At 39.0% G+C, this 27,623-nt stretch overlaps 2 protein-coding genes across 3 annotated transcripts; both read left to right on the top strand.

The window, feature by feature from the left end:
• The first annotated feature begins 573 nt into the window (after positions 1-573).
• LOC108607962 (homeobox protein aristaless) lies at positions 574-27,417 on the top strand. Of its 2 annotated transcripts, none has more exons than XM_017999090.1 (5): positions 574-622; positions 23,771-24,141; positions 25,253-25,298; positions 25,785-26,047; positions 26,896-27,417. In XM_017999090.1, the coding sequence occupies exons 2-5, from the start codon at positions 23,819-23,821 to the stop codon at positions 27,362-27,364; spliced, it is 1,101 nt and encodes a 366-aa protein (XP_017854579.1). In that variant the 5' UTR covers positions 574-622; positions 23,771-23,818; the 3' UTR covers positions 27,365-27,417. The 2 variants fall into 2 exon arrangements, with proteins under 2 accessions (XP_017854579.1, XP_017854578.1); XM_017999089.1 differs by lacking the exon at positions 574-622 and adding an exon at positions 15,645-15,994.
• Positions 3,280-5,357, top strand: LOC108607959 (60 kDa heat shock protein homolog 1, mitochondrial). The gene has a single exon (XM_017999087.1). The coding sequence runs from the start codon at positions 3,367-3,369 to the stop codon at positions 5,296-5,298; it is 1,932 nt and encodes a 643-aa protein (XP_017854576.1). The 5' UTR covers positions 3,280-3,366; the 3' UTR covers positions 5,299-5,357.
• Positions 27,418-27,623: the final 206 nt, after the last annotated feature.

Below are 27,623 nucleotides of genomic sequence, written 5' to 3'. Positions count from 1 at the left end.
AAAAGTTTAAGTAAACAAAAGTTGAGTGGCGGCGCTCGTTGCAAATTGCGCTATAACTTAATGTGGTAAAGGGTATAGGCGAATTATGGAGATATATATATATATATATATATACTGTATATAATATATAGTATAGCAGCAAAGTCTTCATATGCAATTTTGTAATTATGAAATTGCTTAAATTGCAAGAGAAATAAGAATTGAGCAATAAAATATTTCAATTAAGAATTCAACTATAAAATATTTCAATTAAATTAAATATATTATTATTAGTATATCTCTGTTTGCAATAATATGTATGCGAAGCTTAAGTTTAAAAAATTATTATTATTTTTGTTTTTTTAATTCCCATTTTAGTTGCAAACATAAAGCGCATGCGGCAAGTCGAGCAAGTTGTCAAAGTTAATGCTTTCAATATTCGTTTCATTTTGATTTCATGTAAATTGCCTGTCGACGACACAACACCAACAGCAACAGCAACACCAACATTAACGACAGCAACAACAACAACTGAGAGCAACACTAGCGGCGATTGCTGATTGGCTGGCAAAGTGGCAGCAAAGAGGGCGGCGCTTGCTAACAAACAAAGAGCGTCAGAGCGTGTGAGAGAGACGAACGAACAGTAAGTGAGTAAATAGCATGCACATGAGCGTAGGTGCAATTAATGGAGGGGGTTGCAGTTGGCACACACTACCTACTTAAATATAAATTAAACAATTTCTTTTCAAATGACGCCCATGGCAGTGCACAGTGTGGCAAAAGCTTGGCCGGCAGCTGTTTAGCCAAAGTTGATATACAACTTAAATTAAATAAAGCTACTTCTTAGCTATTGCTGATTAGAGAAAGAGACAGGTAGAGAGAGCGCGAGCGAGACTGCAGCCGACGGCTAAGAAAAAACTAGTTAGCTTTCCAATTAGGAATTTGCAGTTTGTCTGCACTTTGACGGGCAATGCTTAATAATATTAATTTAAAATATGCATTGCTAAATGACTGCCAATGGATGCTGCAGAATATCATGATAACTAACCATGGCCATAGCCATACACATCGCTTGGTGCTGACACCTGTAAGAGGCTGCAGCCAAGACAAGCCAAGAGGCGACTCGTTTTGGTGCGTCGATGACTATTTTTGGCATTGGCATTGCAGTTGGCATCGCCTTTGTGCCTTTGGATTCTTGGTCTGCATGCCAATCACGCATCAATTGCCACTGGCCAGTGGCTAATTTTGGTTGCAGTCCAGCCTGTCAACGTTGATGAGTTGATTTTGTCGCTGACAGGCCACAGCGGGCTGGCCTTATTGGAAGGCACTAACTATGCAGCCACCCCCTCATCCCCACCATGTCTTGTTGGCTGTTGCACCCACCAATGCGTTTGCCCTCTGACTAATGCAGCTTGGGTAGGGGCAACATTCGTTTATCTATGCTACGCTTATTGGAACTCTCTTTACTTTTTACGACTGCAACACATACATGCATGTGTGTGTGTGTGTGTGTGTGTCTGTCTGTTTGTGTAACGTATTAGGCGATATCGTAAACTCAAAGCTGTGATAAAACCATTAACAATTTATTAGCGTGTTCCGAACTTGTCTATTTGTCTTTGTGATTTGTTGTTGCGCTTTGAGTTTTTTTTTTGGAGCACTGGGGATCACGTGAGTCATGTACGCTTCTTGTTGGGTGGCACATGAGTCAGTTTTTCTTTAGTTACTTAGATTGCAGGCATATAAAAGCGGAAGAGATCGATTGTGCGTTCTTAATCTAAAGCGCTAAAGTTTATTAGTTTTTATTGTATTAAAGCAATATTTATGAGCGTTAAATTTGCTGATTCATTTTGAGTACAAAACTAACAACATGCTCAATATATTTTTTAAGTTAATTAGTTAACGTGTTTCCAGCAACAATTACTAATGGATTCTAATAAAATCTAAAAGCATTGAAGTTTAATAATTTGTATATATTTGCAAATTCAGTTTGTCCTTCAATTATTATTAATCTTAGTATAGTGATCATAAGTAGTATATAACAAATAAAAGTTAAAATCTGTAAGTTTGTTTTACGTTTTTTGTAACTTTTAAGCAGCAACAAATCAGACAAAGTCTAAATTCTTCTAAATCAATGCTTAGTAGCTTAAAAGTTTTAATATATTTTCATATTTTTGAAACAATCAATGCGTTTTTCATTTGTTATTAATAAAACTTTTGTTGTCACAGAACATAACAAATAAAAGTTAGAGTCTAAAAGTTTTCTTTACGTGCTTTTTCAACTTTAAATGAGCAACAATTACTAATGAATTTAAGTTAAGTCTTTGATTCTAGTCAAGCTGGAAATCAAAGACTGGAAGCTATAAGCTTAGCTTCAAAATAAGTTCAATGTGGAAGCGATTAGGCTGTTTCTCTACTCAATTATATTATATGTATTAATAATAATATTGTTTTCATTATTTATACTGTAAGTATTAATAATAATACTGTTTTCAGTTTATGCTGTTTCAATTCATTAGCCGACTTTTGTTGCCCTAGGACATAACAAATAAAAGTTAGAATCTGAAAGTTTCCTTAATGTTCTTTTCCAACATTTAAGCAGTAAAAATTACTAATAGATTGAAGCAGAGTCTTAAGTCTGTGATTTAGGATAAATCGATAAGCAAGCAAACAAAGCCTAAAGTTGTAAACTTAATTTTAAACTAAGTCCAATGTAGTAGCGTTTAGTATGTGCCACACTTATTATTAATAAATATAAATGTTCGTCAGCTGACTTTTGTTGCCCTAGGACATAACAAATATATATATAAAGCTGATAAGCAAACTGATAGAATTCCTTTGCACAACAACAATTACAACTGATGCTGTTTACCGTTAGTTGTAGTCTTTGTTTAGTAACAAATATTACGAAAAGTTTCGTTTTTTGGGTGCGATCGTCTTATCAGTCAGCAATTCAATTAAGCGAACAATCAATTATGATTTGTCACGCGATCAGTTGCAGCACCACCCACCCACACCCACCACACACCACTCGGAGCGACGCTTATCAATTGTTGTGTGGTGTGCGCAACTTTTTGTTTAATGTTTGACATTTCTTAATTATCAATACTATGTTTTCGCTACCTTTTGAAGATTGAAACATGTGTTTGGGGCCTGAAGCAGCAAGCAAACGGAAATGAAATTAATTGGAAACTGTAGTGCCCAAAAAACAAAAAACACACACACACACACACATGTATTGAAATTTAGTAGGCTGAGCTGCACTAGCATTAAGCTTAAACATTAAATATACTAGTATAAATAGCTAAAGTTAGCACAGCTGATAGAACTTAGAAATTTCTAATAATTGTTGGCATAATTTTTGTTGTTATAAACTAAAAGTTTTCGAAGATGTTTCGCTCGTATGTGCGTGAGGCAATTAGAACGAGTCGCTGCTTTGCGCGCGCGTATTCGAAGGATGTGCGCTTTGGTTCGGAGGCGCGTGCCAGGATGATAAGAGGCGTGGATGTGCTGGCGGATGCAGTGGCGGTGACAATGGGACCCAAGGGCAGAAATGTTATACTGGAGCGCGTGTGGACGTCGCCCAAGATTACCAAGGATGGTGTCACAGTAGCGCATGCAATTGCGCTGAAGGATCAGCATATGCAGCTGGGCGCTAAGCTGGTGCAGGATGTGGCTGAGAATACGAATCAAGCTGCTGGCGATGGCACCACAACGGCCACAGTGCTGGCGCGTGCTATAATCAAGGAAGGATTCACGCGCATTACAGGCGGCGCTAATCCCAACGAGGTGCGTCGTGGCGTGCTGCTGGCTGTGGAGCAGGTGAAGCAGTCGCTGCAGCTCATGTCCAGTCCGGTGCATACACGCGCTGAGATCGAACAAGTGGCTACAATTTCAGCGAATGGCGATGCCGCCATTGGCGCTTTAATAGGCGAAGCCACCGAGCGCGTTGGCCACAAGGGCACCATAACTGTAAAGCCTGGCAAGCGGCTCAAAGATGAGCTGGAAGTGCTGCAGGGTCTCAAGTTCGACAAGGGCTACATTTCGCCTTTTTTTGTTAACACACCCAAGGGCGGCAAAGTGGAGTTCAGCAGCGCCTTTGTGCTCATCACACACAAGAAGATCAAGTCGCTGAAGCAAATACTGCGCCCACTGGAGCAGGCGCTGTCACAACGTCGCCCGCTGCTCATCATTGCCGACGACATTGATGGTGAAGCTCTCAATGCGCTGGTGCTGAATCGTCTGAAGCTTGGACTGCAAGTTTGTGCCGTCAAAGCGCCGGCGTTTGGTGAGCTGCGCAAGCAGCTGCTGGGCGACATTGCGGCCGCCACAGGCGCCACTGTCTTTGGCGATGATCACAACTACTGCAAGATTGAAACCGCCAAGCTGGAGCACTTTGGTCAAGTGGGCGAGGCAGTCATAAGCAAGGACAGCACGCTCTTGTTGCAAGGACAAGCCAAGCCAGCGGCGCTGCAGCAACGCATCAAAGAACTGCAGGATGAGCTGGCGGATCCGGCCACCAAGTCGGAGCAAGCGCAGCGACTGCGTGAGCGTCTCAGCGCTCTGACCAAGGGCGTCGCTGTGCTGCACATTGGCGGCACCAGCGAAGTGGAGGTGGGTGAAAAGCGCGATCGCGTCAATGATGCGCTGTGTGCCACACGCGCTGCCATTGAGGAGGGCATTGTGCCTGGTGGCGGCACCGCCTTGCTGCGCTGCATACCCGCGCTGCAGCAGCTCGAGGCGGACAATGCGGATGTGGCTCAAGGCATTTCCATTGTCTGCCACGCCCTGCGCATGCCCTGCCTTACAATTGCCGCCAATGCAGGCGTAGATGGCGCCAGTGTGGTGGCCAAAGTGCTGCAGGGAAGCGACGACTTTGGCTACGATGCGCTGCGGGATGAGTACGCCAAGCTGCTGCAGCGTGGGATTATCGATCCCACCAAGGTGGTGCGCACGGCTATACAAGATGCAGCGGGTGTAGCTTCGCTGCTGAGCACCACTGAGGTGGTCATCACAGATGTGCGCAGCGGCGCAGATCCGCTGATGGGCGGCATGGGTGGCGGCGATGAAAGCGCCTTAAAGGAAGCGCTGGGTGGCATGGATTTGGCAGAGCTTGCAGCGCTGGGCATGAGCATGGATGGCGGCATGGATGGACTAGATGGACTAGCTGGACTAGGCGGCATGGGCGGCATGGGCGGCATGGGCGGCATGGGAGGTGGTGCTCCTAGCTTGAGAGCCTGTGAGGAAATGAATGCAGCTGTTAAAGCCATTCCCGGCATGGAAAATGTCGAAGTGCATGACATCGATAGCAGCGCCTTATAAATTGATTTGATTTTAAACATTTGTATGTGTGTGTGTGTAAAGTAAAAATTGTTAAGTTGAACTCGCCTTTGGTTGTCTCTGACCCACTGAACCTGCCGTTTGTATTGCTATCAATAATTAAGTGCCGCTGCCACCTTCGCGGACAGCAAGGACAACTGTACATGTTGCTGCTGCTGCTGCTGCTGCCTGCCACTTGCCACATTAATATGCAACGGCTGCTGCATAAATTTTCACACAAAATAAAAATCAACAACAGCGCAAAGAATTCAAAGCGCCGTAGCAACAAAATAAACGAAGAGTGGATGCTTTTGCTCTGCTGCTGATAAAGTAAATTTCAAGTATTTTAGCCAACTGTGCAATCAAAGTAATAAATAATCAATCATAACGTAGAAAGCAATATATGTGAAGGCAGAAAATTGAATTTAAATTGCATATTGCACTTGCTGGAAATTAATTGTTAAAACAAAGAACAAGTAACTTATATTTATATTTGTTGCAACTTATTTACTTACGGCCACACTGCTAAGCATTGCAACATTTTTTGGCTTAACTACTTTTGCCAACTATTGGATGTGTGTACCTTTGGTTAGAGTAGCGCCTGCCTAGCAGACAAACGGCGTCTGTTGTCGCCTTGCAATGCAAAAATCTTGTATAAACTTTGGCAAGTTGGTCAGCAGCAAAAGCACAAAAAACACAGTGAAGACCCAGAAAACAAGACAACATGTGCAAATGCGCATGCGTAATTATTGAAACAAGTTAATTACCGCGAAGGTGCGCAACGCGACTTGGACGAGTCGCAGTCGAGACTTTTGTGCGGGCGATGTGGCTACAGCTTTGGGGCTTTAATATATGCATGGGACTGCTGGACAGAGGGCAGCAGCAGCGCATACCACAGTCCGCTTGTGGCCAGCAGCAGCCTTATATGGTGCATGTTGCAAGTCCTGCAGCTGCAGCGTGATCAAAGTGTGAAATGACTTGTTGCTGTCCGCTCGCTGCTCGAGAGATGCTCGCATACAAATTGCTTGATGCCTGGGCAAGGAATTTTTAGTTTTTATTTGCGTTTGTTACTGTCTATTGGCCATGGCTTAATTAAGTTGTTGCCACAGCCATAAGCGTTGCGTTCTAATTGCATTATGGCTAAGCTCAGCGCAATTAGGCGACTCGTTGTCTAGTCTATATAGTCGAGCCGTATCATTAGCTGCATCGCTTTAACTAAACAAGCGCGTGCGCTTATCAATTTTGGGTTAAACGCTAATCGCACGTCAATCATAAACAATTAAATTCAATTTGTTTGCTCAACGCTAGAAATAAATAAATAAATGCGATGACCTCAATATCAGAGACAAGTGGAGGGTGCAGCGACAAGCCGACTAGGCGATACGCTTGTGAAGAGAGAATTATATAAATAAGTGACTGGATATAGAACATAAATTTGCACAAGCTTAACATTAAGTTTCCATAAGCTGCTAATAATTCATTGTAAGGGTGAAGTATCTATTGCAACCAACTACAAAATACGCTTTGGCAAGAGTGAAGAGAGAATATATACAAAAATTATATAAAGAAGTGACTGCTAAGTGAAGTGACTGAATGTAGGATATAAATTAACACAAGCTTAAGCTACTAACTAAGCATTTTATATAGTTTAGAGATAAAGTATCGAGTGCAAGCAACTGCCAAATACACTTTGACAAGCGCGAAAAGAGAATTTGTTAAAAAAATAAATCAGCAAATGATTATTTTCCATTAATATAGTAGAACGCAAATTTCCACAAGTCCAACATTTGAGTTTCCACAAGCTTCTAGTTAAACATTGTACATAATTTAAAGATTGAGTATTGAATGTAACCGACTACCAAATACACTTTGATAAATGCAATAAAGAAGTGACTAAAATTCCACAAGCTTAACATTTAGCTTATATTGAAAGCTTAAAGATAGAGTGTCAAATGCAATCGACTATCAAATACACTTTGACATGAGCAATGAAAGAATTTAGGTATTCAAAAAATATGTCCATGAATAAAGTAAAACTTAAATTTTCACAAGCTTAACATTGAGTTTACATTATGCAAAAGTTTATCAAATGAAGTTGGCTAAGTCTCTATTGGATTAACCAATGTACGCGATTTAAATGTTCAGCAAAATATAATTCAGTTAATTGTGCTACTAAAAAATTCCATAAAGCCTAATAAAGTTTTTTTGTAGACTCTAATAATAATTTAAGTAGCCAACAACCCCTGAGGTGAGAGAGCAACAAAGAGTTAAGCACGCGTCGCTTCTACTTAGTTAGCAATCAGTGCCCTTAGGCTTAACAATTAGCTAATAGACATGCAGGCGAGTGGCGAGTTGGAGGGGGGTAGCTAGCTAATTATGTAGTCTAACAATTAATAAACTCAAATCGCCACAGTAGTTCCATATTATTTGCATTCTTAATTTGCTGCCTAATTCAATATTCATCTTTTTTCTTTTTTTATTTCATTTATCTCACGCTGTGTCAACGTTGATTTATATGCATAACGCTTGATTAATTGAAGCCGACGGCTAACCGCTGACTAGAGAGAAAGTCTGCAGCGTGGAGAGAGAGTGTAACTTCTAGCGGGGTTGGGGGCTGTGGCCATTAGGGCTCGTTAAAGACGACGGTATCCTACATTAGGCACGCTTGATTTTTACGCTTGAGCCGCGCATAATTTAATAACCAAGCCGAGCCAAGCAGCTCGCCAAGCTGCAATGAGCGTCAGTCTCTTTGGTAGTTTTAAAGACAAATGGGTTTATTATAAGTATGATGGCTTGAAAATTTATGCGCGCTATTAAATTGTTTATTAAACGACCGCACCAAGACCAAATGGCGAAAATAAATCGCTTTTCACTTTGAAAATTAATTCAATGCAACGCTGTACTGCTCTCGCTCTCGCTCTCTCTCATGCGCTCTCGCTCTTGCGCGCTTTTTGGCAAAAGCAGCTACTGATGAACTCATTTGTCAACGTCACTTTGCCCAGTTAGCATTACTTTGATGCGCGAGCCCCCTAGCCCGCCCACTTGTGGCCCAGCTCTTTAATTATCAATATGTGAAGCCAAAGCAGCTTCTGCATAATTGCATATTGCCCAGTGGGCCGCCCGCCCCCTCCCCCTGGATGCAGTTACAGTGGCAACTGCCTAAGTGTTAAGAGCTGCACTCATTTAAGCAGAGACTCAAAGAGTTTGTATGCGCATATAATAAAACTTGAGCTTACCAGATTTAGTCCACAACATCAAGAGTTAAATATCAAAAAATTCAGGCAATCTCTCCATTCGATATTTGGCCTCAGCAGCTTGCAAATCTGGTGCTGAAATATTGTTGAAAATATATTGTTGAAAAGGTATTGTTGAAAATTCATTGTTGAAAAATCTAATTAATAAAAATAAAATTTGAATGCATATTGTTGAAATATCATTGTTGAAAAGTTGTTGAGAAAAACATTGTTGAAAAATCTAATTGATATAAATATAAATTTGAGTGCGTAATGTATTATCACAGCTTAATTCTCTAACTCTTATTGTTGAAAAAACATTGTTGAAATTTTAATTAATATAAAACTGAGCATATAAATATATTTCTGATTAATTGTTTGCCTGAATTCTTTAAACAACATTTGCTAAAACTGCAGCGTTGCTGATTAAACAAATTCTGCTAACTAATTTTTCAATTTAAGCGAAGACAATTTATATTTTTATCATAGTAATAAATCATTGCACTGACGATTGCTGCACAGCAAATCAACAGCAATTATTATACGAAATAGTAGCTTGTAACTTAATAGAAAAATGCGTTGACAATTGCCGACAATTCAATTTTTAATGCTGCGTTTTAATGGAATTTTTACTGTACTTTAGTGACTATGTGTGTGTGTGCAAATGTAAACGGAAGCCGAGCTTAGTGCGAAATTTAATTTGCAATGCTGGAAGGAGGCTTCACTCTCTCGGACTTCAGACTTCAGTTTGACGTGTATAAAATTTACATTCATTAGCTCGTTATCAATCTTAATGCGCTTCGTCGTCAAGTGGCCAGTGGCAGTGGCAGTGGCAGAGAGTCATGAGTGGCTACTGCACGTTGCACAGTTGCAGTTGCAACAAGTCTTTGTGCCACATGCGGCCGCGGCTATAAAATTTGCAACTAATTACAAAAAGTAATTAATAGTGAGCTCGGCGCCGCCGCCGCTTGGACGCCAGCTCAGCTTCAAGTAGCTCCAAGTCGCTTCTCTAAGCGTTTCGCAATGGCGGCGTGAAATCAATAAATTAATTGACTTCCAAGTACTTACTTTGGAGGCCAACGGCCATTTGTTGGCCATAAATTCAGCTAGCGGTGACATCAGTAGCAGCAGCAGCAGCAGCAGCCAGCAGCTTGACCAAACGGAAGTCGGCTCCAAGTCGCTCCCCTCTCCACTGCAGCATCATTTACAAGTCAATAAAATCAATTTGTTGCGCTAAAGAACAAACAAATTGGTCGGCATGCAACGAACTCGGCAACAGTCGAAAGGATAACACATGCCGCAGACCAATTATAATTCTAACGATAGTTAGAGTCGGCAACAGCGCCAGGAGCAGCAAAAGGTGCGCCGCGAGCCGACCTTTAATTAATCAATTATAAAACAAACGCATGCGTTGGCAGCAAACGAAAAGAAAATGAGCAGCAAACGTTGGCGAGGGTCAAGCTGCAGTCGAGGGATAAGCAAAAGGTAAAGGATGTTGATATATAAATAAATATAAAACTAAAATGAATTGTGCTGCGAGCAGCTGTAGCGACAAACTAATTATATATTAATAAACAAAAAGAGTAGCAGTCAGTCGAGGTTTTAAAATTTGAAATGCCAGCAGTTTAGTTATAGTTGAAATATTTAAATTTAAATAAACGACTTTCAATTATGCGTATTGTAGAACTTAAGTTTATAAATTGAAGTCAATTTGCCATATACATAAATAATATATAAAATATAAATCAATGTTGTTGTATTGTTGATAATTGTTGTTGAAAGTTTTTGAATATTCTAAGTTCGAAAATCAGCAAATTATAGTTGAAATATTTAAATTTAAATAAACGATTTTCAATTATGCGTATTGTAGAACTTAAGTTTATAAATTAAAGTCAATTTGCCATATAAATAATATATATAAAATGTTATTGATTGCAATATTGTTGATTTTACTAAAATTTAAGTATTTGCTCAGTTCGAAAATCAGCAAAGTTTGTTGTAGCACTTTGAGTTTCTTTCGCTGCATGCACAACATGCTGCTAACAAATTTACAGTTAATTAAAGCTATAGCTAACTGCACTCATTTGTTTAAATTTTCTCAGGCTGTAACACCTGCTGCTGCTCCTGCTAGTGATCATACTTAAGACAATTGCGCAAGCGGAAACGCCGCAACGTTTGTCAAAATCTCTAATTGAACTGACCCACTTTAAGGCTATACAACTAGCCACGCCCACTTACCACTATCCCTTACCACTACTAAGTACAAACTACGTACGAAACCTATTTACGTTTCGCAGGCAACAAACGCAACTGTAAACGATACCAAATTATATTTAATTACGTGCGATTAGTTAGGGTTACTGGAGTCGCGCGATCAAATGTTAGCGATAAGGCCAAGCCCCCCACCCCCCAATCACACCAACAGCACCAGCTCTAGCTGTAGCTGTAGCTGTCATTTGGCCCATAAATAGTGCCCAAGTCGAGCCAACCAACCAAAGAGCAAATGCGCACATTAATTCAATTACAAATGGCTGCGGTTTTGTGTGCCTCAAAATGGGGCAAGAGGCGTGTGACATAATCAGCTGGGAGTAAGCGCTACCAGGTAGTGAGTGCTGCTAGCTGAAAGTTTGTTGGCCAATTTCCTGGCCTGTGGTTTCGGGGCGCACACAATTTGGTAATTTGATACGACGATTTGTCTTGCTTTCATTACGGCGCGACATTTTTCCAAGCGGGGCGACAACTGCATTTTCACTCAATTTTCTTTTGCTGGCTACGGCGCGGGGGTGTAGCTGGTTGGCCAACGAAATTGACTTAAGCGGAAGCGCGTTATTAACTGCTTTATGCAAGCCGCAAACGCTTAGATGTTCAGCCAATGATAAGCGCCGCACAAACAGCTCGATGGGGGCGGGGGCGGGCAGACGGCTGTGTGTTCAACAATTAAAATGAAAGCGCGGTAATTTCATTTGTACGTAAATCTAATTGTAAAAAACATGCAACAATAATACGGCTTTGTATATAAATAAAAAACAAAAATAATGCTTTGGTAATTAGTGCGTGTTTGGCCGTGGGCTTTAATTATTACTCCCCACTCTTTGCTGCATAATTTTGGCTTCTCTCTCACTCTATCGCTTGGCTTTCATTTTGTGTCTTTTTGTTATTGCAAATTAATGTTTCGTTTTTTGCGTAATTTTAGTTTAATGCGCTTCAATTAAAATAATTATTTCTTATCGCTGATGCGCTTTGTTTTCAACAAATTAAATATAATTTTTAATCCATTGACCAATGACTGTTTTGCACGTTTGTTTCGTATATATTCATAATTCATAATAGTAGTCGAGGCCAGCTGATTTCATATTCAAATTATATTTCTTAATCGCATGATTAGGATTCGACTAGTCAGAAATATCTCAAGTTGCAGTAGCATAAATCCATCCATAGATCTATCTTGTCTTAACTATAGAAAACTTTATTTAATGCGTTCAATTAAACTTTATTTAGATTGTTTGATAATTTTCTATTAAAGATCATAGAAATCTTCTTCAATCTTTATTATGTTTTGGCAATTAGCATTTAATTCACTTTGAATTTCTAGATCGACTGTTTATATTAGCTTTAACAAATGGCAAGAAATATCTGAAGATGTAGTAGGATGAATCTATCTATCTAGCTATCTATCAATATATCAATAAGTCTATATATTTATGATTATATTATCTAAGTTTTAACTATTGAACACTTTATTTTATGCACTAAATTAAAATATATTCATATTTATTGATCACTTCATTTTAATTATTGAAATCTTCTTCAATCTTTACTATGATTTGGCAATTAGCATTTAATTCACTTTGAATTTACAGATCGGCTGCTTAATTCAACTATAACAAATGGCAAGAAGTATCGCAAGATGCAATGAGATGAATCTATCTGCCTATCTAACAGTCTATCCATCTATCCATTATCTATTTATTTATTTACACGTGTATGTATCCATCCTTCTATCTATCCATTTATCTATTTATCAATCTTGCCTAAGCCTTAACGTCCTTTAAATTATATTCATACTTGATTGGGTAGTTCATTTTAATTATTGCAAACTATCTCAATTTTTACTATGATTCGGCAGTTGCCATTTAATTTATTTTAAATTTCCATATCGTTTGCTTAGTTTCACTTTAGCAAATGTAAAGAAGTAGCTCAAAATGCAGCAGGATGAATCTGTCTGTTGCTGCTTTTCAGCCTTAACTTATCCATCATATTATATTCCATAATCATTAATCAACTAATGGTTAAAGGATTTAAATATGCTCAGCATAGTAAAAAGTAGCAATTTGCTATTTAATTCATATAGAATTTAATTGTATTAACATAAACTTTAATGAAATACAAATTTAGTGTTTTGTGTTTACTTTAGTTGCATTAAGATAAGTTGCAGTTGCAGTTGCAGTTGCAGCTGTACAAAGATAAGCCAGACAGACAGTAGAGATCTGTAGGCTGCTGCCGCTGCTTTGGCTGCAATTTGTTTAGAGCAGCCCCCGCTCTTCTCCTCTCCCCAAATTCAACACTCTGGAGTGTCTGCTGCGCCGCAGCGTCTCACAATTTAAACAGGCACTTAATGCGATCTGTTGGCCATGGCCAAGAAGTCTCAAGGCGAGGGTATAAAGAAAGCCAGAAAGAAAGAAAGAAAAAATAAAAACAAACGCGCAGCAGAAATAAAATTATTTAATTGCGCAATTAAGTGCACATTTGTAACGTTTTGCGCGACATCTGTCCGCGCACAAAGAGCAAGCGAGAGAGGCAGAGAGAGAGCGAAAGAGATGGCGCGAGCGAGTGAGACTGACCGGAAATTCAATTGTTGAGATAATAATTACATTAGGACGTGCGCGCATGCGCAAACATTCAGTCGGGGCATACTATAATGCCATATATACGATACATATGGACTGCAATATATTCCGGGCTGGACTCTGGGACTCGCTCTCGCTGTGTCTGGGTTAGCTTGTCTACTCCAAAATAAGCGCGCACACCTTGCACGACGAGCTGATTGACACGGCCACATGGGTACGCTACTCTATCTATACCCATCTCGCTCTCTTTGGCTCATTGAACCCGCACAAACCTGCAGCCTGCAGCCCTGGACTTGACCATTTGGTCATTGCGTCGCTTCTTTTGTTTGCATTTCGCCTTTAAATGAAGCGTGAAATTGGCTCAAAGTGCAGTCGCATTGTTTACTTCTCTTGTTATGGTCCGCGCCCCAGACAAATGTCCCATTATACTATTAACTCTATATGTGATCATATAATGGCAACACCAAACTATTTGTATGCAATTGCCATTAACACTTTATTTATATTGTCTGCCTTAAACAAATTGCTGCCTGCCCCCCGCCCCTCTCTAGCTTTGGTTGCAATTGAGCTGTTGCTGCTTTTTTAATAAAGTAGTTAGCAGCTCATGATAGGCACAAAAAAGGATCTAGAGTTTAATTAGCAATGAGCAGTTGCATGGCAGTCAAGTTATTTTCAAATTAAAGTACAGTAGGCGCTAAATAATTCGATTGCTAAGTTATTGCAAAACTTTTTCGTTGCAAATATTTGTATAATTTGTATAAATTTCAGCATGTAAACAATGTGTAAATGGCCCAATTACATAACCAAGTGCACAGAGAGTATGAGCAAACAATTTGAATAAAGATACAATTGTCTATCTGGCCATATTGCTGATTAGTTTACTATTACTCTATTAACTACTAACTCACTAAAATGTTTGATTAATTTAAAGTTGCTCAGAGCTCTATTTAAGTTAAATATATTTTTAACTTAATTTATTTGATAAATATATATATATTTCAGACCTTTTTTTTACTAATAAAACTTTATATTACATTACATATATTCCAAAGCTTAATACTATATATATTGCTGATATTTATGCTATATTTTTATTTTTAAGCTTTGTTAACTAATTAAAGTTTGTATTTAATTTTAAAACGTTGGCTCAGAACTCTATTTTAAGCTTTAAAATATGCTTCAGCTTAATACTATTTTTTTCTTCCGACGTTTTCAATGCCTATTAATTATTATAATTAATTTCATTAGCTGTTTATTCCATGCTTTGACTATTTTAAACATATTTTAGAAAGGCTGTATCAATTAAATTTAAAAGCTCACGATTTTGAGCTAACATTATAAGCTGGGCTTAAATGCTGAGCATATGTTTATCAACATTTTTTATATATTAAGACTGTTGAATCATCCAAGAAGCTGCGCATAAGTTTGCACAAATTTACAGCAGCCATTTACACTTTGTATTTGAAATATGCAGCTTAGTTCTAGCACTAACTCCAGCTCACTCCTCTCCACTTTAGCCTCACTCCAAAGCAAGACGCAATTAAGCGTCTTCACACTCCAAAGGCGAACAATAAAACCAACAAAGTCATTACGAGCAGTCAAGAACTGCAACTGCGTGTGTGTGTGTGTGTGAAATGCGAGTTGATATGCCTAAATTATTTAATTTATGAGCCGCAACAACAGGCAGCAAAAAAAAAACGCATCTATGGCAACAAAAATGCGAAAAGTAAACAAAAGACAGCAAAATAAATTTCCATTTTGCTAATCAAATTTATTGCACTTTGTGCTGAGGCTTATTCAATTACCAACACACGCACACACACACACATACGCAAGCGATATGCAGAGCGAGTGCAAAGTGAGCGAGAGCGCAAGAGAGCGTAAGAGCGCGAGCTTTTGACGAGACTAGCCGCCATTATTTGCACGCTTATAGGCTACGCTAGCTAAAGCCACTCCCACTCCCACACACACACACATACGCTGACTGCGACTGAGGCGGAGCGCCAAGTGTGCGCTCACCTGCCAACAGCAGCAGCGCAAGCAGCGACAGCAGCAGCACCTGCGTAAGATCAATCGATCGTATGAACATACGAGCTTAAGCTCTCGATCGTATCGCGCCCTCTCGTTTTAGCGCAAGCGAACTGCCTACACATAAATGTAACCGGTTATATACATGCTGTTTGTTTGCGCTTGTGTGTGTGTGTGTTTGTGTTTGTGTGTGTGGGCAACACCTGAATTTTCACCGGCATCGCCAACAGCCGCCGCTTGCTCTTTGTGCAGTACGCTTGCGGCACTGACGCAGCCCAGTCAAGTCAAGAGCCGTCGTCGCGTCGCGCTACGTTTCAACCAAAAAAAAAAAAAAAACACAAACTAATTCCAATTTAAATTTATTTATAAATTATTCAGTGTGTTCTGCTGTTAAGTGCGCGCGTGTTTAGTTCAAGTGTTAGCTTTAATAAATATTAAAATTAGTTAAAATACCGCATGGACTTGCCCACAAATTAACTAAAGTTGTATAACCGACGGCAGAAAGTGCTTCAACTCCCAATACTAAACTCAGCCCAGTTGCAACTCAAGCTCAGCATTCAAATTAGTTCAACTACTTACAAAGGCATTAAGGTAATTAAATTATATCAAATTTAAATTAAAATAGAGTTTATTCCAACTATGAGCAATTTGCTTAGTAATATCTGCTGAAGTCTTCAACATATCTAAGAATTTCGTTAATAATATTTCCAAATATATTCAACTTGATAAAAATTTTGTTATCAGCTACCGCCAATCAAAGCTTAACATACAAATTAATTCAACTGCTTACAAAGGTATCAAGTTTATAATACATTTAAAATTAAATTGAATTTTATATCTAAAAGAATTTATGCCCATTGCTTTGTTATATCAAAGATTAGTATTTCGATATTAATATTTTCGAATATATTCGAACATGATGTACACTCAATCACAACAAATGCAACTCATTAGTATACACAACTATGCTATAGCTTAGATATCATATCTTTATATTCTATAGCCTGTCTGCACTATTTGCTTGACCCAGATAACATTTGGAGTACACCAAGACCCCACAGCAAAGATTTGAGATTAAGCCAAAGTAACCAAATTTTGGTTTTAGAGCAACGAAAATTAAATATCATTAAATTTGATTAATACACTTGGACATATCATATCATAGTTGTACTTGAGAATCCACAGGAAAGCAGCAACTCGAGTCAAAAATTTGATTAACTTGCCAAGTGTTTGTTTTTTTTCTTTCTTCATATTTTTTTAGAGCACATAGCTGATAGCTCAGTTTTCTATATTGTTTATCGCTGATTGGCTTTAATTAAACACCATTAAAAGCGTAGAGCAGAAGGTAAATAAATCACATTTTGTCATTGTGTGTTTATTTCAATGTTTGCTAATCAGAATACAACAAAATAAATGAAATTAAATGGACAGTCGAGTCGATAGAACTATAACGATAATCGGTTTCAAGATATGCTAACGGTCAGAGCGTATATCAAATAAATAAAAAACGATAGACGAGCAGGGGTTGAGTGATAATCGCAGTAGGTAACACTTGCGCTTTGATTTAATTAATAATAATACGCATGTGACTTGTCACTATGAATTGCGTGTATACGCTAGTGACGCAAGTTGAAGTATCTATGAGGTAGCATCAGTTATCGATCGATAAGATTGTCGCTAGAAAATTAAAATAAGTTACAAGTTGCGCAAATGGCAAAAGACAATTTCATTTGAAAGTATAGTATGAAAATATTAAAATAGCAAACCTTAGTTATATATTAATTATGTAGCTTTATATTAATTTTTGAGCGCTGCTCAATTTTTTATAAATCTGCCACTTAACTGATGTGTGGGCGTTGACTAGTCCACGCAGCTGATTAATAATGGCGCCTCATTTTCAATCCCATAAGCCACTAAGCTTCATTAATTCCCAATGCCAATGCAAACATGAGAAATCAACAGCCAGACAGCACAAGCGTCTCTCTCTCCAAATTGCTTTGGCTTTGGCTCCGCTGCTGGGGGCTTCAACGCTTATCAAAGCGTACAAGACAATGACAAAAGGGCAGCAGCCCAGTCCAGGCGTCGCACAACAGTTGTAGTTGTTGCCCCTGCTTTATGCCACTTGCAACTTGTGGCAGCAGCAGCTCCTTGGCTCTGGCGTTTTTAACATGCATTTTATGAGTAATTGGCCTCGCATCATCCACAGCGAGCTACGCGCGAGCAGCCTCAGCTGACTCACTCTGTGGCCAAAAGCTCTGACTGGAGACTGCGCTACCGTCAATAACAATAACAACAAAGTCAAGGTTCCATTAGGGTGGCCCCAGCGCCAGACAGACAATGCTAAGAGAAAGAGGCGCAGAGATAAGCTGAGCTTTAAGGCTGCGCCAATACTCTAAGTCGAAATATAAGTCACATATTTTGACTATAAATTAATTGAAAGCCCAAACTTTCACTACATATAACTCTCATAATTTTGTAGAGTTTTTAAATAAGTGCTAAAGCTGCAAATTCTAAAGATTTCCATAAATTTCAATTTTATACTGAAGAGTTTGTAGCTCAAATTCCTTGACCCCCTTAACTGCGTCCATGCAAAATAATTCAATCTAAGCTCATTTATTTCTACAACTTTTAGCGTCATAAATTTCAAGCGCTGCTTTCATATTATTTTGACTTAGAAATTCCAATGCACATAAATCTTGAAATTTTGAAACAAGTTTAATCAATGAACTTTGCACTTTAGGCCAGCTAAGCTTAAGCCTTGGCTTAGAGTATTTAGCTCGTCGCATTTGTTGTCTGTTCGATATGCAGCAAATTGAATTAAGATTGCAGCCAGCAACAAATGAGGCAGCAGCTTCGACACAGGATATGAAAATAAACTAATTATAATTGGCTGTGTGTTTGTTTGTGTGTTGTGCATTAGAGTTCCATAATGTACCAGAGACTGGAGAAGACTGAGCGACTGCAGCTGTCTGGAGTCCAAGAAGAATGCTGGCTTATCGCAGCTGGCGCGTCCAGCGGCTGCAAGACGGCGCCAAGAGCAGCAGCAGCAGCAAAGTCTCTCAGCTGCACCTGAGTCGAGTCGCTTGCCAAGCTATCACTATCACTTTTATGTTTATTTTGTTTATATTTTCGTGTCGCGGTGAGTCACTGGCGACTGCGCTTAAATGAAATTAATAATTGGACTTATCGGGCGCTTATATGTAAAACTATTAGAGCTGGCTGCTTAATCCATCAATAGAGACCACACCACACCACACCAACCAAGCTTATCAAGGGCAAACGCAACGCAGGCGCCACCCAAAAAGCTCGCCAAAGTGTGCTCCGATCATCAAAGTGTGACTAAAGTGGTTTAGCCTAATGTAAACCCATAAATAAGCTCAAAAAAAAAACAGCAACAGCAAGCAGAACACACAGTGGACGCATTAACAAAATGCCAGAAATGAGCTTCTGTTTTGGGCAGCGATCCACAGACGCTCGCAGTCGACTCGGACTCCTTGGGCATTTAATGAAATATGCCAGACAGGCGAACGAACAGCAGCGAACGCGCTACACAAAAGTGCAGCCATAAAAACGACACCAAAGCGACATGGCCTCAAAAACGAGAGACAGGGAGCGGGAGTGGGGGCCAAGAGTGAGGAGACTGCAGTCAGAGTTGATGTGAGAACAGGCAAAACATTGATGCTTATCGACATGTCAGCAGTGAGAGCCAGAGCCACATCCACAGCCTGCAGACAAAACGCAACATGCCACAAGTTGCAAGTTGCTGCTGCTGCTGCTGCTGTCTGGCTCCGTCTGTGGTCAGTATTGTAATACACTTGTTGTTATTAGGAATTAATTTCTTAATTTCCGCACACACTTGGCCCAAGCGTTCGGATGTGAAGCTGTAAGTGGATCGCTTGTAATAGCTCCAAATGCACTTGCAGCAAAATTATGAAAAATTAATTAAAACATAAATATAAATTTTGAATTTCAAGCAACAAATTTTGAATGTCAAGTTTACAATTGCAAAAAAATGCAATGCAAAGTTACTTAACAGTTTTGGCGTCACATGTAAAACTGTGGCTCTGCAGTTTGAGAGTCATATGCAGCAAAGTGACGCTTTATTTACAATTGCATTGCCATATACATAAAGTGAATCTACAGCTTGAGAGCTAAATGGAAATGAGTTGAATTGCAGTTTGAGAGTCACATGCAAAAAGTGATGCTTTATTTTGGGAGTACCATGAAAAAAGGTGACGCTACAGTTTGCAATACAAAGTGAATTTACAGTTTGAGTGTCACATGCAAAATTGTGCGTTTACAGTTTGAGAGCAAAGTGACGCTTAATTTACAATTGCAATTGATTGCAATATAAAGTGACGCTACAGTTTGAGAGCCAACTGGCAATGAGTTGCCCTACAGTTTGGTATTCACATGCAAAAAGTGACACTTTATTTGTAGTCAATACAGTTTGCAATTTGTATGTTTTCAACTTTAATTTCTGTCAGTGCATTTGGCAACGCTGCTTTGGCTCTTAAATAATTTACAGACACTAATGGAGCTTATCTCTAAACGAAACAAGCAACCGCAAACAAGTCTGGGCTAGCCAACTGACTAACTGATGAACTGATGGACAGACTGTCTGTCAGTCTAGGCGCTGGCGCTTGCTTTGATTAGCATGTGAATCCTAAAGCTTCAAAAAATATAAAACCAGTGTCAAACTGTTAAGCACGATCCTTGCCCCCCACTCCCCACCCCACCCCCTCTCGCTTAACATTTATTTAGCACGTCTTATTGCGCGCTGAACTGACCAATTGACCAAAGTAGGAAATCGCACCAAGACTGCAATTGGACAAGAGGCAAGCAGCGTAGCCAGCCGCGCTAACTTGATTAGTTCTGAGCTCCGAGAGCGAACGAAACCTATAACTATAAATGAAGCCATGTAAGCCAAATTGGTCGTACTTGTCTTGGCTTTTAGCTACTGGCTACGTGTCGACGTCAAATGTTGACAGTTTGACTGAAAAGTTTTTTAATTACCGCAATACCTGGGACGGGGCTCAAATGAAACTGCAACTGCGCCAGCCAGCAAAAAAAAAAAAAAACAGAAAAGAAACAAAAACGTCAATCAGTAGCCAAGCTGTTGCCGCTGCAGCATACACTGCGAGAAATGCAGTACATAGTATACAAGCTTAAGCTAAATGCATTTGTAAATGATAATTTATTTGAATGAGAGAGAGAAAATTTTAATTTAAACTAATTTAACAAACTTATAGAGTTTGCTTAGATTTGAAAAGAGTTTGCCATAGAAATCTGTAGAGAATTAAGTCTGCAAGCTCTTAGGACAATTCTAGCATACGCAGATTAAATTGTTTAGAATAATTTAAATACTGCAAATTAGAGTAACTACCATTTATAAAAAAATAACTTCAAATTTATCTATTGCCTATTTCAATTCTATTTATCTATTGGTTTGAGATTGATTTGAAATTCTCTGGCACCTCAGTATATAAAATATATTTAAATAAACTTATAAATTATTAGTATATTTTATGCTAACAAAATTTCTCTGCGTGCATGCGCAAAACGATTTGTTCGCTTGAAACTCCTGCACAGCCTGTGGCTCCTTTTTGGTCTCTCACTCTCTCAGGTCTCTGAGCCAAGGCAGTGGCAATTGCAATAATAAAGTCGTAACGCGGATACAATTATAAGGCGGCGGCACGACAACAAAGCCCAAACGGCACACATTCCACAAATGCTGCATAAGACGAGTCTCCACTGTACAGCAGGCAACAACAACAAGCTCGAGCATGCGCATTTTTTTGCCATTCACATTCACATGCAATGAATTAATCAGCACAATTTTTATGATGTTTTTAGCTTTTAATGTCGAAGCGAAGTGTGGGGTGGGGTGGGGGGGGAGCTTAACTTCGACATAATTGCAATTCGTACAACTAATTTAATAATTTGCTGTTGTGGTACTTAACACAAATTAAGTTTGTCAGCTGTCAATGCGCGGAATTTGTTAACAACATTGAATTCTGACAGTGCGAATCATAATCAAAATTATTAATGACAAAAACATGAGTTATGAACTCAACTCAACAACTCAAACGTGCGCTAAACTAAAGTTAGCAAACAACGAAGGTCTGCTGCTCTTAAGCTTGCTAACTATATAGCATAGCTATATATAATATTCAAATATTCAAATAATATTGATAAGCAGCGCAGCAGCATTGAAGTGCTCATAAAATTTAAATTGATTATTCTAAAGTGTTTTTAGATTAAGTTCAAGTTGCTGCAGATAACTGCAGAATTGTTTTCGAATTTATACTTTAATTTAAACAAACAATGTGTTAATGAATTTATGCAGAATTTAAAGTAATTGTGTTGAATATAAACAAATAATAAATGAAATGTTTAATTTGATTAATTTAAATGTATATAACTAGCATTAAGTTAGTTAATTTGCTGCTTGTTTGATATATATTCGAATGAGCAATTTTATGTTTATTTAAAGTAATGCATAATAATAATAAAATACATAGTTGACTGCTGTATTTAATTTAGTTAATTTGTGCTATAGTAATTTACACTTGTGTCGAATACTTTTATACGAACTGTGTCTGCTCAAACTTCATAGCATAGCTTATATAGTCTCTTGCTCTCGAACCCGACTTGGCAACAGCTTGTGGCCAACAACAAACACAATTATCATTTGTATTGTTGATGATGATGTTGCTGCAACGTTTTGTTGCTGCGGCAAGAATGCAACTAAATCAATCACAGCCACACTAATTTGCCATTTAACAAGGTATTTGGACAATTTTGATATATGTGTGTGTGAGTGAGTGAGCGAAATGTCAACGGTAGCCGCAACGTCAGACCAAAAGGGCCATCAATCAAGCCCAAGCCAAAGCAGCGCTGCAGCTTCAATTCGGCAGCGCCCGATTTGGTGGCAACAAAAAAAATTCGCTGACGTTTACATTTTGTTTGTTTGTTTTGTTGTTTAATTGTCATTTAGGCGCATTGTATATTAATTAGCAAAATCAGGCAATAAGTAAAACTTTAAAAATTTATCAAAAAATGCAGTTTGACGAACGTTCCAAGCAGCAGCCACCAACTGCCACCTGATGATATTAATTTGATCTGATAGAGCTCAAAACCTGACTCTGAGTTGCTCTCGGTTGCGGTTGCTGTTTCCATGTTGCAGCCGTTGATGATGATGAAAATGAAGTTGCCGCCCAATTTAATTAAAATTCCAAACGATCTGCACATGCAGCAACAACAACAACAACAGCAGCAACTATCGCATAAACGTTGCTGTTGGAAACGTGTTGATGGCGCATCAGCTGATGAAATTCAGTCGCTGGCTGCGGCTGCTGCTGCTGCTGCTGCTCTTGGGTGTCTCTAGTCATCGATTTGCATTGAGCATTGAGCATAAGGCACGCGGCCAGCAACCGCAACTATCAATCAACACTAAGCTACAAGAGCAAGACTTGCAATTGAGTCAGAGATGTAGCGAAGATTGAAAGATCGATCGTAGATCTATAAAGTTCAGTAAAGCAACTTTATAGATATGGCGATAATTCATTAAATGTAGCAATATATAGTGGACTTAGCAAGTATCAATCTTGATATCAATCTATTCATCCAAATACAACCAAAAGTTCAGTATTATATCCTAGCAACATTATATCAAGATGCGATCAAAACTCAGACTTGGCCATACCAACAATATCTAAACCCATCAGCAAACAATAGCTGCGCATGTTATAAAAGAATATTCAACTCTCAAAATTAACCTCAACTATTTAAAAGTAAATACATTTGTTATGCCAAGTTCATAGCAATAAATGTTGCAATTATTTTAAATTTTTTGCTGTTAAAATGTTATAATAATTTTAATATTTTTGCTTAAGCAAACTATAAATAAAATCTAGATATAACAAAAGAGTTGAAGGCAGCCAGCTACAATTTAATATTAAAACTTAGCTGCATAAATAAAATAAATTCTTTTCATCTTAACTGAACTCTATAGATATGAAAATTGCATTAAAAATAATGAAAACTTTAACTAAGCGAAATAAATTGCAAGTTTATTAAGAATTTTATGTCTTTCCACACTTGGTAAAGGTTAAAAGCTCGAATTCAATTGCAAAACTAATTTGAAGCTTGTAAAAATAAAAGATTTAGCTTGTTAGCCAGTGCTGTGAGCTGACCGCAGAGCTTGGAAGCCTTCGTGGCTACTCAAATTACAGAAATTGTTGTAATAAAGTGCAAGATAATTGCATGTTTAGCGTTTATTAAATTACAAGCTTCTAATGCGAGACTAAACTAATGTACTTGGCATGTTCTGCCCCCCACTCTCTCTCTCTCTCTCTTATTCAGCTGTTGGCGAAGCAAAAGTTAGCACCAACTGTAGCTGCCTCTTGGATTATGGGCATATCGGAGGAGGTCAAACTGGAGGAACTACCGCAAGAAGCCAAGCTAGCACACCCACATCCGGATGCCGTGGCCGAACGTGCCAATGTGGCAACCGCTTTGGCTGGTGCGGCGGCGGCGGCGGCAGCGGCAGCGGTGCAGAGTGGTGCTAGCGGCGGCACCAATAGCCCCATCTCGGATGCCAACAGTGATTGCGAGGCGGATGAGTATGCGCCCAAGCGCAAGCAGCGACGCTATCGCACTACGTTCACCAGTTTCCAGCTGGAGGAGCTAGAGAAGGCCTTCTCCCGCACCCATTACCCGGACGTGTTTACGAGGTGAGTGCCAGATCAGATCTCCATAGATAAGCATCAAAAAAATATGCGGCCAGGCCAGATTTGCATAAAACGCACATCAGCCCCCCAAACAAAAGACTCGACAAACAATTTGGAGCACAGCTTTCAATAAAATTTCGAGTCTCAAATTACGCACCACTGTGCTGGTGTCTCGCCTGCTGCTGCTGCTGCCGCTGCTGCTGGCGGGTGCGGAAAATTGAGACTTGAAAATGCAATTAACATGCAGCTAAGCTATGAGAAATAGCAGCAAATAATTGCCATAAATTAGAAGCCAACTCGACAGCAAACACTAATTGCATATGCACGCAGCTAAAAACAACAACAACAGCAGAAAATAAATAATCACAAGAACAATTAGAGCAGCTAGAGCCAGCACTAGTGGTAGCTCGATAAAACCAAATATTGAATATATGAGTAACAAATATTAAAACAAAAAGCTGCTGGCGCATAGTTTGTAATAAAATACAATCAAATTGCTTTGTAGTTAATTCTAAAAATAAAAAGATATACAACCCAAAAATTTTATATATTTTTTACAAATATTTTTACTTTTAACAAGCTTTTACTGTAGTTAAACTATTGAAATATGAGAACAAATTTAAACAAAAAACTGCTTGAGCATATTTTGTAATAAAATACATTAAATACACACAAATTTCTGTTTGGTCCATTTAAAAAAAATAAAGCAATGTAAAAAAATATTATAAATATTTCATAAATAAAGTTTTACTTTTCATTTTGCTACTGTATATTTGTAATTGATTTACTATAAATACAACTAGTTTAAGTATTAAAATATGAGCAACAATATTTAAACAAAAAACTCTAAGAACATAAAATTACAAATTTGTATTTTTTTTCAATTAATATTCATTTTCTCTTTAACAAGCTTCTACTGTAGTTTTCTTTAATCGATTTATAATTGATTTATTATAAAGTCAACTAGTTGAATGTCATTTAATTAAGCAACTAAAACCACGTTTACTTAATTGTTGAAATACTTTAAGCTTAGGTGTTGACCAGCTGTGCTGGAAAATCAATTTAAAAACTTGTACTAAACGCTTTTAATTTTTATGTTTTTTTTTTCTTGCAGAGAAGAGCTGGCGATGAAAATTGGCTTAACCGAAGCGCGCATACAGGTAAAAAATAGATTAAACTATATCTTGGGCTTGGGCTTGGGCTTAGCTTTTGTGGTTTAGTTGGCAATTCGCGTGGCTAACAATGTTGAAAATTGAAAAATAATGGAGCATGTCGTAGCTAATGAAATTGCCTTGTAAGCTGCTGCTCTTTCTTTTATATTTTGGATTTTACTGCAGCGTCATTACAATGTGGTCAGCATAATCTTAAGTCCGGCTCGGTGCTGTTCTGTTCTGGATTTTTTTTTTTTTTAATTAGCGCTGACTGCTAAACAACATTATTTGTTTACATAAATTCGTAGCCTAGCGGTAATTGCAAAGGATCTGCAGCTCGCGCTATCTCTTTCACACACAGTCAGATTGTTATGTTAAAAACTAATTAAATGGGCGTGCCTCATAGCAACGCCCCTTAATTGGCTGGCAGTTTACCCAGTAGCCTGCTTTGGACACATAACTCAACTCGAACTCAAAGGCTTTAACTTGTTGCAGGTCTGGTTTCAGAATCGACGCGCCAAGTGGCGCAAGCAGGAGAAGGTTGGACCACAGTCACATCCATATAATCCCTATTTGCCCAGCGGCGCAGCCAGCATGCAAACGGTGGTGGGTGCGGCACTGCCGCCCAATCCCTTCACCCACTTAGGCTTCCAGCTGCGCAAGCCCTTCGATGCGCCCGCCAATCTGGCTGCATTTCGTTATCCACACTTGTCGGCGGCGCCAATGATACCATCCGGTTACTTCAATCAGTTTCAACGGTGAGTAAACAAATAAAATACACTACACAGCACTTTGTAATATTACAAAGAAATTAATATTACAAGAGAATGGCACAAACATTAAATCTGATTTTTATGCTGGCAGATACACGCAAGCAAACAAACAAAAACAAAAGCTGCTTGATATAAAACGCAAAATGAGCAACAACCAAATAGCGACAGCGCAATAAAAATTGCATATGTATGCGCACAATAAATAATGTGTAAAGCGTAATTGATCAATAGTTAAACTAACCTGATGATTGCGCTTGCTCTTCAATTACATTTGCCCACGTGCGCTTGCGTTGTTTACTCTTTACTAAGCAATAGAAGCTTTTATCTCATGCGAGCTTTTACGCACTCGCAGCAACAACAACGCAGCGCATTTGGCTAAGCGAGCGCTAGCACACACAATTGCGAGCTTTTTTCACAGGCTGACTGCAGACTTGTCAAGTTGAATTGCATGTGTATTAATTAGCACTTAAAACACTTGTCATTGCACTTTAAACACTTGCACTTTAATCACTTGTACTTAAACACACTCACTAACTAAGCGCACACAACAATTTGCACATTAAAACGGTAAATTAAATGCTCTTCAACTGCAGTCGCAAGAAGAGAGCGCAGCGAACTGAGAGCCTGCAGGCAAATTTCAAGTGCTTACATTACGAAGCTGAATGCTACAGATTGCGCATAATGCAGTACAAAGCTAAGTGCTATGGCTTTTATTAAGCCTGTTTGGCATATGAGCAAACGCGTGTTTAATTTATTTATTTAACTAATAAAACACTCTTTTTGATTATCTAATGTATATTTATTTAACTTCTTTCTTTCTCTTCGCTCCACAGCGCACCGCCGCACATGTTGCCACCCGGCATGGCCTCCATGTACTCGCCCTCCAGCTCATTTCAATCGCTGTTGGCCAACATGACAGCAATGCCGCCGCATGCACGTCCGCCACCCATGCCAGCTATGGCGGCCAAGCCGCCCATGCTTGTGGGTTCACCCGAACTGCATTCGCCCAACAATCATTTGCTCGCCTCGCCACCCAATTCGCCCATTGCTCAAGCGCCGCCACCGCTGCCGCCGTCACAGCTATCACCGCAGCAGCTAGTGGGCATTTCACTAACCCATCAATCATCAGCTAGCGCCTCGCCACCAGCAGCGCCACCAACGTCAAACGTTACACGCGCAGCGACGCCGCCTGAGGATCGACGCACTTCCTCGATTGCTGCGCTGCGCTTGAAGGCGCGTGAGCATGAGCTAAAGCTGGAGATGCTGCGTCAAAACGGACACAGCGGCGATGTGGTCAGCTAGCCTAATCCTAGCAATAAGCTACTAAGTTATTGCATGTATGTACTTTAAATAGTTCAACGCATTTTCATAAATAAATACAAATCAATTATACTGTAAAATAATTTAAACTACACAAAATTGTTAAAACAATAAATAATGAAAAGCTTAAAATATATTAAAAATATGTATATTCATTTGCAAAATAAAACCATCTATAATTCCTATAAGACAGCCATAAATTTTAAAAAGCCCTTAACATTTTTCAAACTCACAGCAATAT

The sequence above is a fragment of the Drosophila busckii genome, chromosome 2L (genome assembly GCF_011750605.1).
Source record: "Drosophila busckii strain San Diego stock center, stock number 13000-0081.31 chromosome 2L, ASM1175060v1, whole genome shotgun sequence".
NCBI classification, from domain to species: domain Eukaryota; kingdom Metazoa; phylum Arthropoda; class Insecta; order Diptera; family Drosophilidae; genus Drosophila; species Drosophila busckii.
Note: the sequence above shows the minus strand (reverse complement) of the source record. Positions and strands in the feature narration are given on the sequence as shown.